The 20,159-nt window shown below is 44.8% G+C and overlaps 1 protein-coding gene across 4 annotated transcripts; it reads left to right on the plus strand.

Annotated features, from left to right (window-relative positions):
• Positions 1-14,491, plus strand: LOC133378496 (uncharacterized). Of its 4 annotated transcripts, none has more exons than XM_061613333.1 (5): positions 1-186; positions 5,760-6,447; positions 6,757-6,828; positions 8,524-8,589; positions 8,741-14,491. In XM_061613333.1, exon 5 carries the CDS (start codon positions 10,055-10,057, stop codon positions 11,108-11,110), a length of 1,056 nt encoding a protein of 351 aa, XP_061469317.1. In that variant the 5' UTR covers positions 1-186; positions 5,760-6,447; positions 6,757-6,828; positions 8,524-8,589; positions 8,741-10,054; the 3' UTR covers positions 11,111-14,491. The 4 variants fall into 2 exon arrangements, with proteins under 4 accessions (XP_061469317.1, XP_061469319.1, XP_061469318.1 ...); XM_061613334.1 differs by having other exon boundaries at positions 8,527-8,589.
• Positions 14,492-20,159: the final 5,668 nt, after the last annotated feature.

The raw sequence follows: 20,159 nt of genomic DNA on the forward strand, positions 1-20,159 counted from the left end.
GCATGTGCTTGGATAAGCCCCCCTGAAAGCGGAATGGCAATTCTTCACCGACGGGACGCCATTAGGCAGCCACAAATCCACGTGCCTAGAAAGGCTGCCGCAGCATCTGTTCCTCCTGTGGTGAGCTCCAACGGGCGCGGGCGGGCAGGCTAGGCAGCTCCCTCCCTGCGATCCACAGCAAGAAGGGTGAGTGAGCCAGCGGGGGGGGGCAAGCTAACGAGGGGTGGCAGGTCGGCCGCAGCTAGCCCAGGTTGATGGAAGCCAGGGGCAGTAGCCGCGACAAAAGGCGCGGGGGGGCAGGGCGCCAAGCTGCCCACCAGCTGATGCTGATCGGTTGCTGCACTGCCCAGGCAGCAAGCGGCAGTAGCCACAAGAAAGCCTCCTCAGGCCTTGCCCTTTGCTTCATGCTGCCTCTTGCGTGCTCCTCCCTCTGCCTGGAACGTCTCCCTTCTCTCCTCTCCGGGCTACTTGCTTAACTTTTCCTCCCAAGTCCCTTTCAGGGGGACCACGCTGGCCCCGTCTGGCCTATTTACTTGTTTTTACTCGGCTGTCCAGCTGAAAAAACTCCGGAGCACCTTACAGCAATCAGGAATAACCCTGTCCTTGCTCTCAGGCTTGAAAGGAAAGGGTTTGGGTGGGTGGGAGAAAAAACAAGCAGAAGCAAACAGAGGCCCCATTCCCCCTGCCCGCAAACAGGAGAGAGAAGTAAGCTCCCTGCATCTGATCCTTCTCGGCCAGCGAACGAGGCCAGGATGGGGCTGATGCATGCCTCTGCTGCTGCTCATGTGTGAAATGGAGATGGCTCGTGAGCTCAAGGCTGCCTGGGAACTTTCCCCAAATCCCCGACTTGCAAGAATCTGCTTGGTTCCTCAGTAGTAACTGCAAAGCACATTGCACAAAGATTAAGAATGGTGGGGAGCAGGGAAGGGGAAGGAAGGGCACCCTGCCTGCTTCACACTTGCCCTCGGCTCAGAGCACTCTCAAACTTCCAGGGCGAAGGAGATCGGCATAGACCTGGCCCTGAACACCACGCTCTACCTGGCTTTTAAGAGCTTTTAGGGATTTTTTTCCTTTTCTCTCTACCGCCCCTTCTTCCCTTTTAAATTATTTTGCCCCTCTTAAGGATGAAAGAAGGAATGTTTTTTGCTCTCTGCAGAGCTGCCCCTACTGCTTGCTTGTTAATTTCACATTGAAGTGGAAATTGATTCTGAGTCAGAGGCAACATTGTGTCCAAAACAAGAAAAAAGTTGCAAAGGCTAATGATCCTATCCCTTTATGAAAGAACTAATGTTCTCTTTCGCTGCTTGATGTTTAACTCCTATGGCAGCTTGAATTCATGAAAGGGAAAGATAGTTATGCACAATGAAATAGGGACCCAAATAGTAGCTGGATATAAGCTGTTATATCATGCAGCTTTTTTATTTTTTCAAATGTATCCCTAAATTTGGAATGGCTGCCCTTTGAGTACATAGTGTATTGCCATCACTATAAATAGTTGGGGAATACCACTGCAAGGACAATAGACTGCATTGATGGTGCATGCTAAGGAGATTTCAGATAATTCAGAGGGCAATGTTACATTGCATTATTTCTAGAGGCTGGGTGTGTTTCTGGACACACTGCATGTTTTCCAAATGGAATGCTGAGAATTCATAATCATCATCCCTGACCATTGGCCCTGCTACCTGAGGCTGATGAGAGCTGGAGTCTGGTATCTTTAGGGCCACAGGTTCCTCACTGCTGCTTTTCAGAGGAGGACCATAGCCATAAGCCAATTAGATCGGGGTAGCCAATGTTGTGCCCTCCAGATGTTGCTGGGCTACAAGTATCATCTCTGATCATTGGCCATACCGGATGGGGCTGATAAGAGTCCAAAGACAGTCCAACAACAACTGGAAGGCACCACGTTGGCTACCTTTGGCTTATGCCATCATAAATCTGTTTGTCTTTAGGGTGCCACAAGACTTTTGCGGCTACAAACTTACACTGCCACCCTTCTGGAAATGCCCAACTTATGTACGTATACATATGCATCCTTTCCCCCCCCAGAGAGCTGGTTGTTAAACATTTGCCAGCACACCACTGATGACATCTATGTATTTATGATTGAGCAGACTAAAAACCTGTATCACATTTACTCAGAAGCAATTTGCATAGAGTTGAAAGGGGCAAGGAGAAGGAGTTGCAGCAGTGGGCACTCAGGGTGTTCATAGACAGAACAAGAAATCTGAGAACCACAGAGGCAATGTTCATATCAGTTCAACCAAGGTCTCTGGGTGTGCCTAACACCACATGCGGGAGACAACCCTGTACCTAGACACAAGGAATGGCATACTCTCTGAGTTAAGCACCCCCTTACTCCAGCCACTTACGTGCACCCCACACTTTTCAAGCAGTGCAAGATGTCTTCGAAAGCCACAACCATATAGGCCCTAGGTTTTTCCCCTCCATGCTAAACCTCGGGAGAAATTACGTTTCATGGCTTGCAATGTTGCTACATGTCAATATTTGCACATAAACCAAATGTATGGCAAGAAGGGATACCTGCATGTGCTAACAAAGTGTTGTGTTGCTTACAGTTATTTTGATTTGGAACTGAACCGTGATTAAAGTATAAATGTAGCATTCCTTTTCAAAGTGATTATGGCTGCATTGTCAACCGTCACTTTATAGTAGGATAATAGTTTCAGAGTTTTAACTGGGGGACGCAAGGTTCCTACCGACCTTCGTCTGCTGTTGTGTAATGCCAGGTCTGTGGCACAAAAAACTTCACTCATTCACGACATGATCCTGGATGAGTGTGCAGACCTGGCATGTATTACGGAGACTTGGTTGGATGAGGCCTCTGCTCCCATTCTTGAGGCCATGTGTCCACCAGGTTTCCATTGCGCACAGCAGCCGAGGGTGGGAAGGCGGGGAGGGGGTGTGGCAGTTATTTACTGGGAGTCCTTAGTTTTTGCCAGACCTCCTCTCTATAGGACCAAGTTTGTTGATTGCATGTACTGGAGGTTGGGCCCGAAGGGCAGTTTGGGGATCCTGCTTGTGTACCGCCCACCCCGCTGCACAGCAGACTCCCTGGCCGAGGTGCTGGAGGTGCTCTCGGCTGTACGGGCGTTGTCCCCAGAGCTGGTAGTACTGGGTGACTTCAACGTGCATGCCGAGACCACTCTCACTGGAGCCCCTCGGGATTTCCTGGAAACCATGGCTTCCTGGGAACTGCACCTTAGTAATACTGGGCCCACCCATGTAGCCGGTCGTGCTCTCGACTTTGTGTTTGTCCTGGGAGAGGAGAGAAGTGGTCTGAAGTTGGGAGTGGTTCTTTCCACCCCTGTGTCATGGTCAGATCACCACCTGGTAAACATGGACTTTTCGTTGCCACACCCCCTCCGCAGGGGTGATAGACCTATTAGAATGGTCCGCCCCAGGCGCCTGATGGATCCTGATGGATTCCTGACTGCGCTGGGGGATTTGGAACCTGCTGAAGGTCGCCTGGTCGAAACCCTGGTGATGGAGTGGAACGAAAGGATCACCGGGGCGTTAGACCGGGTGGCTCCGAAACGTCCTCTCCCCCTGAACAGAACTCAGTTGGCTCCATGGTATACACCACGGCTGCGTACTCTGAGACAGGAGGTGAGACGACTAGAACGCCGGTGGCGGAAATCCCGCTCCGAAGGTGTCCGGACACAAGTTAGAGCAGCAGTAACTGCCTACCAAGTGGCAATAAAGGCAGAAAAGAAAACTTTCTTTACTGCCTCTATTGCGTCTGCAGAGTGCTGTCCCAGAGGTTATTCCAAGTGGTCCGAAGCCTGGTCGGTCCAGTTGCTCAGGAACCCTTGGAACAGTCAAAAGCCTCCTGTGACATCTTGGCTAAGCACTTTGCCGATAAAATCGAACGCTTACGGAGCTCGATCCCGTGCGCCGTGGACACAGTGAATGAACCAGAGTTGGCCAGTTGCACGCCGGTTTCTTTGGATCATTTTCAGCCTCTCTCTTCTGAGGATGTGGACAAGGTGCTCTCGACTGTAAAGCCTACCACCTGTCTAACTGATCCTTGCCCATCGTGGCTCATTATGAGCTGCAGAGAGAAATTGGGTGAGGGGATTAAGGCGGTGGTAAACACATCCTTGAAAGAGGGTGTGATGCCATCAGCCCTCAAGGAGGCAATTGTAAAGCCCATCTTGAAGAAGCCCTCCTCGGATCCCCAAGTTTTCAATAACTTCCGCCCAATTTCGAACTTACCATTCTTGGGCAAGGTCATTGAGCGAGTGGTGGCTAATCAGTTGTCGACACACTTGGATGAAACGGATTACTTAGATCCATACCAATCGGGCTTCAGGACTGGTCATGGAACTGAAACAGCCTTGGTCGCTCTGGTAGATGATTTGAGGAGGGCATTAGATAGGGGAGAATTCACCTTTCTTGTCCTCCTCGATCTCTCAGCGGCTTTTGATACTGTCGACCACAGTATCCTGTTGTATCGCCTAGAGGGATTGGGAATAGGAGGTACCGTTCTACGGTGGTTCCGTTCCTTTCTCTCTGACAGATACCAACAGGTGGCATTGGGGGAGGAGGTTTCAGACCCTTGGCCACTCAATTGTGGTGTGCCACAGGGCTCTATCCTCTCTCCCATGCTATTTAACATTTATATGAAGCCGCTGGGGGCTATCATCAGGAGATTTGGGCTGCAGTGTCACCAATATGCGGATGACACTCAGCTCTATCTCTTGTTTAAATGTTCACCAGAGTTGGCTGTGGAGACTGTGTCCAAGTGCCTGGAGTCCGTGAGTGGATGGATGGGAAGGAATAGGCTGAAACTGAACCCCGACAAGACCGAGGTACTACTCGTGGGGGACAAGAGAAGGCTGGGATTTGTTGACCTGAAGTTCAATGGGGTGAGTCTACCCCTGAAGGACCAGGTCCGCAGCCTCGGGGTTGTACTTGATTCCAAGCTGTCCATGGAGGCTCAGATTTCGGCTGTGAGCCGGGCAGCTTGGTATCAACTACACCTCATACGTAGGCTGCAACCCTACCTTCCTGTTCATCAGCTCCCACTGGTGGTACATGCCCTGGTCACCTCTCGATTAGATTACTGTAATGCGCTCTACGTGGTGTTACCCTTGAAAACGGTCTGGAAATTACAACTTATACAACATGCGGCGGCTCGGCTACTTACAAACAGTCGTCGCCAGGACCACATCTCGCCAGTGTTGTTCGATCTGCACTGGCTTCCAGTTGTTTTCCGGGCCCAATTCAAGGTGTTGGTATTAACCTATAAATCCCTATACGGTCTCGGCCCAGTTTATCTAAAGGAGCGCCTACAACGCCACCAATTATGCCGCCTGACAAGATCGGCCACTCAAGGCCTTCTCTCAATCCCGCCAACCAAAGCAGCTAGGTTGGCGGGAACTACAGAGAGGGCCTTTTCAGTGGCGGCCCCCACCCTCTGGAACTCCCTCCCACAAGATCTTCGGCACATCTCTTCCCTGAATATGTTCCGCAAGGCCTTAAAGACCTGGCTTTTCCAAGAGGCTTTTGGGATTTCTGGGGAGGTTTAATGTCTTTATGATTTAAATACTGCTTACCATATATTGTTTACTGTTACACTGTATTTTGTATTCTATTTCATTGTAATTTATTGTATGTACGTCGCCTAGAGTGGCCATCGGCCAGATAGGCGACACATAAATTAAATTTTATTATTATTTATTATTTTAAAAAATGTTTTTTTCAAAGTGTTTCTTTACTATTATTACTCCTAGCCATCCAGCCACGTTCTACGTAGGGGAGGAAGAACACATCTACCAGGAAAGTCTCTCCTGCCCAAGGTGAACTGCAGCCAAGAGGAGTAAAGAGAAAGGAAAGGAGAGGGACAGAGAGACAGGGAAAGCCAATTCAGGAAACAGAGGATGGAACAGCAAGGTCTTGTCTCTCATGATGTTGGAGGTCAGGAACGTTGCAGTGGAGCCCGAGGTCCCAGCTGGCGTTCCTGCGAGGTATTAGATTTGTTGGACATTTGGGGGGAATCCAAAGTACAAGGACAACTTAGAAGTAGCCACCGTAATATTGATACCTTTGAAAATATCGCAAAGCACATGGCGAGCAGAGGACACTTCCGGACAGCTCTGGAGTGCAGAAACAAGACCAAGGTAATGAGAGGGGAGTATCGCAGGGTCATCGCCCACAATTCAAAATCGGGAAACAATAGAACCACGTGTCCATACTATAATCAGTTGCACCGAATTCTTAGAGGGGATGCTAGTGTGACGCCACTTCGAGTGTCGCGGAATCTTCATGTTCGTAGACATAATGATGCTCTGCTGCTGGCATCTTCAGTCAAGAATTTAACTACATCGACAACTTCCCCTACAGCAGTCCATGCGGATTCGTCTCGGCTACATGACCACACAACAGTGAATTTAAGCGACCTCAGTGACTGTGCTCTCTCGTGTAAGTATTTTTCCATTAACCCTATGTTGTGGTTAAGTTCAATATGTTTATTTAACATTCGGTGGCATTCTAAGAGGGAGGGATGGGGGGGCAGGGAGCCCTGGCTACAGTCAATAAGGGGGTGCGCCAGACCATTCCCCATTCAGTGCAGGACATTAGTTAAACAGTGACATTCAGTACCACCTCAAGTATTTTAAACAATGTGGTAACCTAACGACTTTATTTGGAATGCACCAACCTATATTGGTGTGAAATTTTTTTGAAATAACATGCATGGGTATAGAACTTGATATTACTTTTGTCTTGCAGGGAGAGAAACCATTTGCAATGAAGAGGCTGGAGATGTGCATAGAGATGAAGATATCTGCGTACAGCAAGCAGGTAGGCTTTCTTTTATCCCATTTAGGAAAATAGCAGTGGTTTCCCATTGAGTTCCTCTGAGGATGAGTGGCATTGAGTGGCCAAAGGTGACCCAGTGACCTTCATGGCTATGTGGTTATGGATCCCTGGTCCTACACCATTACCACTATACCAAAATGGCTCTCATTTTTCCAATTAGGGGCCAGAAATAAGGAAATGCCACTTGTTCCATTGAGGTGACTTGGACAGTTGGTCTCGTTTATGTATCTCCACTTCGTTTTGGTTTTTTAATTGGTTTGCATTGTAATTAAAGTGGAGGTCCTTGGTATACAAATATACTGTCTTCTCTCCTGCGCCTGTTACAGAAGCACCACTCTATTCCCAGAGCTTTGAAAAGTGAGTTCTTGAACTTCAACTCCAATCAGCCCATTCCAGTGCCCATGCTGGCTGAGGCTGATGGGACTTGTAGTTCACAAACCGAAATTTTCCAAGCTCTGTCTCTTAAGAACATAAGAAGACCCTGCTGGATCAGGCCAGTGGCCCATCTAGTTCAGCATCCTGTTCTCACAGTGGCCAACCAGGTGCCTGGGGGAAGCCCACAAGCAGGACCCGAGTGCAAGAACACTCTCCCCTCCTGAGGCTTCCGGCAACTGGTTTTCAGAAGCATGCTGCCTCTGACTAGGGTGGCAGAGCACAGCCATCACAGCTAGTAGCCATTGATAGCCCTGTCCTCCATGAATTTGTCTAATCTTCTTTTAAAGCCGTCCAAGCTGGTGGCCATTACTGCGTCTTGTGGGAGCAAATTCCATAGTTTAACTGTGCGCTGAGTAAAGAAGTACTTCCTTTTGTCTGTCCTGAATCTTCCAACATTCAGCTTCTTTGAATGTCCACGAGTTCTAGTATTATGAGAGAGGGAGAAAAACTTTTCTCTATCCACTTTCTCAATGCCATGCATAATTTTATACACTTCTATCATGTCTCCTCTGACCCGCCTTTTCTCTAAACTAAAAAACCCCAAATGCTGCAACCTTTCCTCATAAGGGAGTCGCTCCATCCCCTTGATCATTCTGGTTGCCCTCTTCTGAACCTTTTCCAACACTATCATATCCTTTTTGAGATGAGGCGACCAGAACTGTACACAGTATTCCAAATGTGGCTGCACCATAGATTTATACAACGGCATTATGATATCGGCTGTTTTATTTTCAATACCTTTCCTAATTATCGCTAGCATGGAATTTTCCTTTTTCACAGCTGCCACACACCACTTCTGAACAACACTTACAAGAAATGGTGTTCCCAAATAATTTTTCATTGTAAACTTGTTTTGTCTGAAGGTTTTTCATGTACAAGTGCTACTGCTGCCCAGAGTTGTTAAACATTTTTTACCAAAGAATCCTGACATTTGAATCATTGCTTGGCAAAGCAATGTGTAGTGGACACCACCCTAACCCCATCAAGTTATGCCAATTGTTGCGCATTTACACCAACAGTGCTCTGCTAACAACGTTCATTACCATGTGCCAAGGTGCTCCGAGCTGTTAGGATACCCACTATTCCTCTCACCAAACTGCAATTGCCTGAGCCGACTGCAAAGAGGGACTGATTGTTAAACTACCCAGACCACTGTTGCTGTATGTTCTCGATCTGAAACCGTTGCAAAGACTGTATGGTAGGTTTCACTGTATTTTCATTCTTGTCTCGCCATGTCTCCAGAAGGTTTGGAACCGGATGTACCTGAACTTAAACATGAGGATGCAGAAGATGCACGTGGAAATGTTGGTACGTTGTCTAAGGGGGATGATTTGAACTGTGTGTGAGAGTTACTCCTGCAATGTAAGACAAATTATGGACCCTGTTGGTTATGGTGTGGAGCAATGCTTCCCATTATTTCACAGAACAACACTAACATGTAACGTTGTACAATTCACAGACCCAGAAGTGCACAACCAGACAGCGACCTTGTCACCGGCAGTTCGTCTTGCAGCACTGAGACGAAAGAAGCCCAAAGGAACACGTACGGAAACACTGCTCTTGTCAATACTGGAAGCGGCAAAAGAGGACGCTTGTAGGAGAGAGAGAGCAGCAGCAACTGAACATGAGCAGTTCATGTTGCTAATGAGAGAAAATAATGACCTTTTTCGTCAGAGCCTTGCCAATATGGACGAGCGTGCTGCACAGAACATGCGGGACAGAAACAAGTACTTGAACACAATGAATGGAATAGTCTCAGCTGTTACTGCCATTGTGTCTAATCTCGAAACATTGACCTGCACTTTGCAGGAATAAACCAATGCTGCTGCAAGCGGTGGCAATGTAAGTGGGATTGGTAGGAGAAGCAGAACAGAAACCATCAGTGTGCCACTGCAGCAGCTTCCAACAACATCCTCTACCTGTGACAGTAATTTAAGTAGGAAGAGAAAAAGACCACCTTTGCCGACAGGAAAGGAAAACAAGGGACACACCAAAAAACCACAAAGATCTGGAGTTTGCCCTTCTTTGCAGGCAAACACCCCAAAACCACAATTTGTTGTGCATTACTGAAACCTGGTTAAATGAGGCGGGCGGAGTAAACCTGATTAACCTTTGCCCACCTGGTTTCTTGGCTTTACATCAACCCAGACTTGGGGATCCTGGAGGTGGAGTAGCAATAATATATAGAGAGACCATATCTCTGACTAGAATACCGCTACCACCCCTGCTTGGATTTGAAGCCCTTAGTTTAAAGTCTGGTGGTCAGAATGGCTTAGTAATTTTATTGATTTACCGCTCTCCATGTTGCCCTATGACCGCCTTGCAGGAGCTGTTTAATTTGATATTAGAACTAATGCTGGTGTCCCCTAAACTGTTAGTATTGGGAGACTTTAACATTCATGTTAATTCCTCTTTATATGGTGCGGCCCGTGATTTTGTGATGACTATGACCACTTTGGGACTATCTCAATTAATTAATGGACCCACACATAGAGCTGGTCATACTCTTGATCTGGTTTTCTATACTGGCTCTGATAAAGAGAACTCGGCAATTAGTGACCTATTTATTCGTCCATTACTTTGGACAGAACACTATTTGATTAAATTCAAAATACCACCATTACATATTCCTGTGAAAGGAAAGAATCCTTTAGAAATGATCCGCCCAAAAAGACTATTAAATCCAACTGTTTTCTTATCTACTGTTGAAAAATTTTCTGTTCCCTGAACCAGTAACTTTATTGTCGATTTAGTCGACGCTTGGAATAACACAATGTCTAGGACTATAGATGCTATTGCCCCTCTACGTCCACTTACTCATTCTCGTTCTAAAGTTGCCCCATGGTTTTCTAAAGAGTTGGCAGATATGAAAAGGATTTATAGGGGCTTAGAGCATCGTTGGCTAAAGACACGGAGCCTTTTTGACCAACGTCAGGCTAGGAACTTTTTGAAGCATTATATGACATCTAGACTTACGGCACAAAGAGCTTTTTTCTCGGCTGCCATTTTGTCTGCCGACAACCGTCCAAAGGAACTCTTCCGAGTGGTTAAGAGTCTGCTTAACCAAGACCAACATAAGCCGAACCTTGATCATTCTGCTTCTCGTTGCCAAGAACTAGCCACATATTTTAGTACGAAAATTGCCCAGATTCGTTCTAACCTTGACTCTAATAACATTATATCTGATATTATGACCCCCACCATTGTGATTGATTGTTCTCCTACTTTAGACTCTTTTCAGCTTGTCCATCCTGCTGATATAGATAATCTTCTGGAAGGGATGAGACCCACCACGTGTCCATTAGATCCTTGTCCCTCCTGGATTATAGAACAGTCCAGGATGGGACTTGCAAATCAGATCTGTGAGGTGATTAATGCCTCCCTCCAGCAAGGCCATCTCCCAGGAAGCCTAAAGGAAGCAATTATTATTCCCCTATTAAAAAAGCCTTCCTTGAACCCCTCCTGTTTAAACAATTTTCATCCTGTGTCTAATCTGCCTTTTTTAAGTAAAATTATTGAGAGAGTTGTGGCCTCTCAGCTCCAGAGTTTTTTGGAGCTAACAGATTACTATGACTCATTCCAGTCTGGTTTTAGGCCGGGCAATGGTACTGAGACTGTACTGGTGGCCTTAGTGGATGATCTCCGGAAGGAGTTGGACAGGGGAAGGATGTCTCTGTTGGTCCTTCTGGATCTTTCAGCAGCGTTTGACATGATTGACCATGACATTCTCCTGGGCCGCCTCTCTGAGATGGGCTTACGGGGCACTTTTTCAGTGGCTCTGCTCTTTCTTGGAGGGCAGATCACAGAGAGTACGGTTTGGGGATTTTAGTTCTGATCCCTGGCCGTTGTCATGCGGAGTGCCACAAGGCTCGGTGCTTTCACCGATGCTATTTAATATTTATATGAAGCCGCTAGGTGAGATCATCCGGAGTTTTGGAATTCGGTTTCACCAATATGCTGATGACACCCAGCTTTATTTTTCCTTCCCTCCGGATATGAGAGATGCTATTCTCCCCTTAAATAAATGTCTAACAGCAATTAAGATCTGGATGATGCAGAACAAACTGAAATAGAACCCAGATAAAACAGAGGTGCTGGTGGTTGGGGACCGAACCAAGTTGGAAACAGGGAATGTACCGTCATTTGATGGAACTTTACTCCCTTTAGACCCAGGTTCGGAGTCTGGGTGTCCTTCTGGATTCAGCCTTGACCTTGGAGGCCCATGTTTTACCAACGTCCAGAAGCGCTTTGGCCCGCCTAAAACTCGTTCGCCAACTGCGCCCTTTTCTGGAGCTCTCTGACCTAACCACGGTTACTTACGCCTTGGTTACGTCTAAGTTAGACTATTGTAATTCACTTTACACAGGACTTCCTCTTAAAACACTTCATCAACTGAAATTAGTCCAAAGAGCAGCTGCCAGGATGTTAACAGGAGCGAGTTGGCGAGCCCACACTACCCCACTCCTAAAACAACTACACTGGCTTCCAATTTCTTATCGAATTCAGTTTAAAATTTTGATGTTAACATTTAGAGCGTTATCTGGCTCAGGCCCTAGTTACCTATCAAATCGTATCTCATTTTATGAACCTACTCGTCCCCTAAGATCTTCATCACACCCTGACCTTAATATTCCTTCCTTTTCTCAAATTCATCGGACTGGCATTAGGAATAAATCTTTTTTGGTGGTAGCTCCAACTCTTTGGAACTCTCTTCCGCAGGAAATTCATTTTTCCCCGTCTTTGATTAGTTTTCGTCATCAAGTTAAGACCTTTTTATTTCGGTTAGCTTTTGAAGTATAATGTGAGAGATAATTGTTTTTATTGTATATTGTATAATTTGTCTATATATTATATTATTGTTTTGCCGCTTAGAATTCTTTGGAACTGAAGTGGGATATAAACTTTTTAAATAAATAAATAAAGTTCCCAGTTGTCCCCTTCTTCTCAGGACCTCATATCGTCCAGTGCTGAGTCTGATGATGAGACAGTAATTGATGCGGAGAGTTCATCATCAGTTGCACAGATTAGGCCACCACCAAGTCCCATTGCTGGAATTGTTAACCCACAGAGCTCGGAAGTGTGTCTGTCCCAGTTCGGTGTCCCCTCAATCAAGCCACTAATGTCCACCCCACAAATATCTCGCCATGCAAGATGTGTCAGAAAGCCACAACCCTATAGCCCCTAGGGGTATGTTTGTACATGCTTAACCCAAGGATAAATAATGTTTCATGGCTTTCACGGTTGCAAAATGACTATATTGGCACACAACAATCTATAGAAAGAAGGGGTGCATGCATGTGCTCATAATTGGAGTTGGGTTGTTAATGCAGTGTAAAATGTGGCCTCCATTACTTTTATCCTCTTGTCGATTGCTGTAATGCAAATGTTCCCAATTTCTTTCACGACAACTTCGAGCGAGTTGAGACGTACCTCAAAGCTCTGTGCTGTGAAAGCAATGGCATACTCAGGTGCAATGCTTAACATTTGTTAAGGTTGTTTGGTTGTTTCTGCACATAAGAACATAAGAAGAGCCTGCTGGATCAGGCCAGTGGCCCATCTAGTCCAGCATCCTGTTCTCACAGTGGCCAACCAGGTGCCTGGGGGAAGCCCGCAAGCAGGACCTGAGTGCAAGCCTCCTGAGGCTTCCGGCAACTGGTTTTCAGAAGCATGCTGCCTCTGACTAGGGTGGCAGAGCACAGCCATCATGGCTAGTAGCCATTGATAGCCCTGTCCTCCATGAATTTGTCTAATCTTCTTTTAAAGCCGTCCAAGCTGGTGGCCATTACTGCATCTTGTGGGAGCAAATTCCATAGTTTAACTATGCGCTGAGTAAAGAAGTACTTCCTTTTGTCTGTCCTGAATCTTCCAACGTTCAGCTTCTTTGAATGTCCACGAGTTCTAGTATTATGAGGGAGAAGAACTTTTCTCTATCCACTTTCTCAATGCCATGCATAATTTTATACACTTCTATCATGTCTCCTCTGACCCGCCTTTTCTCTAAACTAAAAAGCCCCAAATGCTGCAACCTTTCCTCGTAAGGGAGTCGCTCCATCCCCTTGATCATTCTGGTTGCCCTCTTCTGAACCTTTTCCAACTCTATAATATCCTTTTTGAGATGAGGCAACCAGAACTGTACACAGTATTCCAAATGCGGCCGCACCATAGATTTATACAACGGCATTATGATATCGGCTGTTTTATTTTCAATACCTTTCCTAATTATTGCTAGCATGGAATTTGACTTTTTCACAGCTGCCGCACACTGGGTCGACATTTTCATTGTGCTGTCCACTACAACCCCGAGGTCTCTCTCCTGGTCGGTCACCGCCAGTTCAGACCCCATGAGCGTATATGTGAAATTCAGATTTTTTTGCTCCAATATGCATAATTTTACACTTGTTTATATTGAATTGCATTTGCCATTTTTCCGCCCATTCACTCAGTTTGGAGAGATCTTTTTGGAGCTCTTCACAATCCCTTTTTGTTTTAACAACCCTGAACAATTTAGTGTCGTCAGCAAACTTGGCCACTTCACTGCTCACTCCTAATTCTAGGTCATTAATGAACAAGTTGAAAAGTACAGGTCCCAATACCGATTCTTGAGGGACTCCACTTTCTACAGCCCTCCATTGGGAGAACTGTCCGTTTATTCCTACTCTCTGCTTTCTGCTTCTTAACCAATTCCTTATCCACAAGAGGACCTCTCCTCTTATTCCATGACTGCTAAGCTTCCTCAGAAGTCTTTGGTGAGGTACCTTGTCAAACGCTTTTTGAAAGTCTAAGTACACTATGTCCACTGGATCACCTCTCTATATGCTTGTTGACACTCTCAAAGAATTCTAATAGGTTACTGAGACAGGACTTTCCCTTGCAGAAGCCATGCTGGCTCTGCTTCAGCAAGGCTTGTTCTTCTATGTGCTTAGTTAATCTAGCTTTAATCATACTTTCTACCAGTTTTCCAGGGACATAAGTTAAGCTAACTGGCCTGTAATTTCCGGGATCCCCTCTGGATCCCTTTTTGAAGATTGGCGTTACATTTGCCACTTTCCAGTTCTCAGGCACGGAGCAGGACCCGAGGGACAAGTTACATATTTTAGTTAGCAGATCAGCAATTTCACCTTTGAGTTCTTTGAGAACTCTCGGGTGGATGCCATCCGGGCCCGGTGATTTCTCAGTTTTTATATTGTCCATTAAGCCTAGAACTTCCTCTCTCGTTACCACTATTTGTCTCAGTTCCTCAGAATCCCTTCCTGCAAATGTTAGTTCAGGTTCAGGGATCTGCCCTATATCTTCCACTGTGAAGACAGATGCAAAGAATTCATTTAGCTTCTCTGCAATCTCCTTATCGTTCTTTAGTACACCTTTGACTTCCTTATCATCCAAGGGTCCAATCGCCTCCCTAGATGGTCTCCTGCTTTGAATGTATTTATAGAATTTTTTGTTGTTGGTTTTTATGTTCTTAGCAATGTGCTCCTCAAATTCTTTTTTAGCATCCCTTATTGTCTTCTTGCATTTCTTTTGCCAGAGTTTGTGTTCTTTTTTATTTTCTTCATTTGGACAAGACTTCCATTTTCTGAAGGAAGACTTTTTGCCTCTAAGAGCTTCCTTGACTTTGCTCGTTAACCATGCTGGCATCTTCTTGGCCCTGGCGGTACCTTTTCTGATCTGCGGTATGCACTCCAGTTGAGCTTCTAATATAGTGTTTTTAAACAACTTCCAAGCATTTTCGAGTGATGTGACCCTCTGGACTTTGTTTTTCAGCTTTCTTTGTACCAATCCCCTCATTTTTGTGAAGTTTCCTCTTTTGAAGTCAAATGTGACCGTGTTGGATTTTCTTGGCAATTGGCCATTTACATGTATGTTTAATTTAATAGCACTGTGGTCACTGCTCCCAATCGGTTCAACAACACTTACATCTCGCACCAGGTCCCAGTCCCCACTGAGGATTAAGTCCAGGATTGCCGTCCCTCTGGTTGGTTCCATGACCAACTGGTCTAGGGAATAGTCATTTAGAATATCTAGAAACTTTGCTTCTTTGTCATGACTGGAACACATATGCGGCCAGTCTATGTGTCTGTCTGAAGCTCTGAAAAAGTTTGTGGAATATTAATTCAGCTCGCCTCGACTTGCATCACTTTGATTCTGCAAAGGAGATTCTTCATAACTGTGGAGTCTGACACCTTCTCAGTTTGTGTTACGGCTGCAAGGTCCATCGCCTGCTACTGGCCCTGTAGGAGAAGAGAAAGTCAGCCAAGCTGTGCAGGGGTTAGGGAGAATTCTACATTGGGGGTTTTCTCAGTGCAATGCTGCAAGAAGACATGAACTTGGCTGACTTTCTCTTCTCCTAAAGAGACAGGATCAGTCTCAGGCCATGGACCTGGCAACCCTAGTTTGTGTCCACCTGTTGATATAACATGTTCTATGCCCCTGTGAATGCGTCTGTTTCTCTTGTGGTCTTTCTACTGCTATGTAAGCATTTACAGGATGCATTTCATGTGACACCAAACAAGAAGACATAAAATACTATTCCTTGCATTTTCTATGGTTGGTTTGAGATATCCGGAAAGACAATTGCTACCTATGTCCAACCTTTTTTGTGTGTGTGTGTGCATGTATTGAAACGGTTTTGCTGTGGGGGTTGGTGTTGTTAATAAATGGTTCTTGTACTGTTTCGCTGTGTTTAAAGTTTACGTGTTGAATTACTGAGCAAGCAATGACTTCTGGTTATGACTGTATTGGCACAAGTCACTTTCATGAATGATGTTTTTGAATTGCGTTCCTTTGTAATAGGTGTAGCAAAACATGGGATTGCTTTCTGCACATAAGTTTCTGGGTTGTTTGTACGTAAGAAATAAAGTGGCCATTCTTTCCAAAATTGATTTTTTTTTAATGCTTAACAAAAATGTGCTCCAGTAATTATTGCAGTAAATAAAGTAGCATAAACACCAAAAAAAAGAGAGGCACACAGTAAAATTACCCTTTTGTAATTAACAGATATACCAGCAGACAAAAAAAGGAAATGGCCTTCATACCCCCCCATCCCCAAAACAGGATATAACTTAAGGACAACAGTGACTTTGGGGCATTATAAGAAAAGTAAGAGTGGTAGTGTCTGTAATTCAGCCATGCAAAAGTTCGGCTGTATATTGACAGTACATTGGAAAATAATGATTATCTGGAATGACAACATGTAAACCTCAATGCAACAAAACATTCTTTTGTGTTAAAAAAAACATCAAGGAAGCTTTTTTGAAAACCACTGAAAGAACAAAAAAAGGTTGTTAGTCTCACAACGCTTGCTACATGTCCTTTTTTGGGAGAGGAAGTGGGCCTTGGGTGCGTATAGGCTAGCAGTACCATGCTCTGCTCCTTAAGGCTAAGACTGTGAGACAGGCTGTTGGACAGCGGATATATATAAAATGTTGCTTCATAAAATGCTTGCAAAAGGAATATGAGCTACAGCATCAAGTCTAATAGCACCTGGAAAGATTTCTCCCCTTTTGCATCCCCTAGACTTGATAGAAACTGCCATCCTTTCTATTTGTGAGGTAGAATGTCATTGGAGTGGCTGTTAACTTCCCACAAGTAGCACATCATGAAGGAGCAGGGGGAATAGGAGGAAAGAAAAGGCAAGTCATGTAGGTAGCAGATACGTTGAGGGGTGTGTGAGGGATCTACAACAGTCTGAAAGCTGGGGGAAAAAGGGAGCAGAGAAGATAGTGCACACATAATAGACCAAATTCCTTTGTTTATGGGGGGAAATGGTTGTCAACTAATTTTAAATACCATCTTAGTCGGTAATGTGTTGGTAATGTCAGAGTTGTGATACAAAGAAACCATCAAGCCTCTGTGTAAGATGTGGATGTAAGCAGCTTTTAGAAGAAATATTAAGGAAGTCATAGCTTAAATGGCCATCTGAGTTGCCACTAGCCAATGTATCTTGATACTGCCAAAATGGTAGTTCAACTTTTTTTTTTTTTAGGAGACCCCATGCTCACAGGAGTTACTACAATCTTAAATGACAAGCAATAGGATAGCCAATTAAAATGAACCTCGAAGCTTTCTTGTAAACAGCCAAAAGGAAAAAAAAGTTTCTTATTCTCACAACTTTTGAAACATGCTCACCAAACATGTGTTTAACGTTCGACAGTTATTGTTCTCCACAAAGATTCCTGGGGAGTGTTCTTTCTGCAGAGTGCTGATAGTGGTTGAGGACACCCCTATTTCTCACACAGAGGTTACAGTCAAAGTATTTTCTGGTTGGAGGGGCTGACTGTGACAGCAGTCTGTTAATGACAGCTCTGTGAGGGGAATATGGTGTCTCGCAGCAACTATCAGCATCCACTACAAACAGGACTTCCACAAGTATTTGGTTGGAAAGGATTTTATGAAAGGTTGGGAAATAACAATAAAGTTGGGACACTAAATTTGAAAAAACAATGTCTTTATATGTTAAATATTACCCAGACATTCATTTTCAAGCTGTCCTCCAGTTAAAAATTGTTGTCCATTATAAACTGGGCTGTAGCAGCTGTAACCTTATTCCCCCTGCATGCATTCCTGTGATTTCTGCGGAACTGCTCCTCATATGCTGGCAGTTCCAACTCATCAGATATGTCAAATTGTTCGTGGACAATATGTCCTCTGCTCTCACAAATGTTGTGTAGTACCACATAGGAAGTCACCACACTAACAACATTTTCCTCAGCAACAGGAAGGCAAGCAGTTAGACGTCTCCACCTTGATTTTAAGCGTCCAAAACTTCTTTCCACCACATTTCTGCAGCTGTTAAAGACTCGATTAAAAGCCATCTTGCAGTTGTCCAGATGTCCGCCATAGGGCTTCATCAGCCAATGGTGCATTGGGTAGGCAGCATCTACAAGGATGAGTGGTGGCACCTGAACTCCCCTGATTGTTATTGTGGGGTTCCTGGGAACAAATACCCCAGCATCCATTGCTTGGAAGATTGCTGAATTCCGGAAAACGAAAGAGTCATGATTTCGCCCACTCCAACCAACCTCAATGTTTAGGAAACGTCCATTATGGTCACGTCCCTTGCAATAGAATTGAATAAAAACCCTTACGGTTTATATATTCTTCACCCTGTCCTGTGGGAGCCATTATCGGAATGTGACATCCATCAACAACCCCCACTACCTGAGGGAATCCCATTCTCATGAAGCCGTCCATTATCTGAAACATAAACAAATCCACTTTATTGCAGTGTTGTTTTATCGGTTTTGCGCTACTAAGACATATAAATACATTTTTAAAAGTTGCCTCCTGAGGGTTTCCAATATTAACAGTTCTTGAGAGAAGAACATGTTCTATTGCCAGGCATACCTCCATGACAATGTCTCCCACAGTTGACTTTCCAAGTCTGAAGTTCACTGCTACCTCCCAATAACACTCCAGTGTTGCCAGCCACCAAACAGTTACAACAACCCTCTTCTCTACTGGAATTGCAGCTCTCATATTGGTTCCCTGCCGTTCAAGATGAGGTCTAAGAAGATCTGCTATTTTGTATAACGTTGTCCTCATCATACGAAAGTTGGCGAGCCATAGATCATCATCCCAATATTGCGGAACTTCTGCCTCCCACCAGGATCTTGTGTGGCGCACTGCGTGTGTAGGTGAGACGTGGTATGAATCCAAGAACCGTTTAGAACAGGAATAAGACAGGCCAGGCGAGTTTCATGTAAGAGTCTTTACTAGGCAAAGACATTAGAGACATCTTCCTCCATTGAGAATTCTTCCCCCACACTCGAGATCCTGCCAGTTCCCAGCTTATCACACTTTCAGCTAGCCAGACTGACCTTGGTTGTCTGGAACTCTGTTCTCACAGTTTAACCCTTCTGCTTCAGGTTTCTCTCTCTCTGCTAAAAAACCTTGTCTGTGAGTCTCATAACCTGCATCACTGACCAACAGCCCCCACCTGAGACTTACAGACCACAAAACATCAAGTTACAATTATTACATCTCTACAACATTAACTTTTCATTACAAATACATTTCAGTACATGGTTTCTTACAGCTTCTATTTACAGTTTCAGTTCAGTTCAGTTTCTCTTTATTCTTTATTTACACAAGTTTCACAGATTCATGTTTGCTTTTATTTGATTACATTTCATTACATTCTTCAACACAATACTTCCACATTAGATCCATTGTTTCTTTATCTATAGGCCCCTCTTTTTCCCATTCCTCTGGAATTTCATCTGTTTCATTATTCTGTTGTGTAACATTAAATGCAAATCTCTGAGGAGGTTGACCTTTCGTTTTTCTCTCTGATCTCCTGACATTATCTATTTCCATTTCTTCCTCACTTTCAACTTTAGTTGGACCAGCACTGGTACTTGGCATTTCTGTATCATGTGTTGTTATGTCTTCACTTCTCAGCCTTTTAACAGTACGTTTGTCACTCTGAATCAAATCTGTTAATGCAGGTTTTAATGGAATTTGCTGCCCGAAAGGAACATCTGCAGCTTCCTGTTTATTTTCACTTTCTAAGATCACTGTTTGGCTGTGTCTCCAAGGTTTATCTATCACCTTTATGTTTCTGCTTAACACTACTTGTTGTTTCTCAGGTAACCAAACTCTGTAATATGAATTCTGAAATCCCAAAATGCGTCCTGCTTGTGCTCTTGAGTGTTTTGCAACATGTACCCAGCATTTTGCCCCAAAACGTTCTATGTGTTTCACCCTGGGTTTTCTCCCAGTCAGTTTCTCATAGGGAGACATGCCTATTGTTCTGTGCATTAGGCGGTTCTGAATATAAACAGTGTACAGTATACATTCACCCCAATAAGTTTGATTCATATCTGCATCTGCTAGCATTGCTCTCAAGGAATCCTGCAAAGACCTGTTCCTCCTCTCTG

This window comes from Rhineura floridana, chromosome 1 (assembly GCF_030035675.1).
Source record: "Rhineura floridana isolate rRhiFlo1 chromosome 1, rRhiFlo1.hap2, whole genome shotgun sequence".
Taxonomy (NCBI): Eukaryota; Metazoa; Chordata; class Lepidosauria; order Squamata; family Rhineuridae; genus Rhineura; species Rhineura floridana.

Excerpts from the sequence above, each read along its gene's own strand:
- LOC133378496 (XM_061613333.1), top strand. The coding sequence starts at position 10,055 with ATGTCTAGGACTATAGATGCTATTGCCCCTCTACGTCCACTTACTCAT.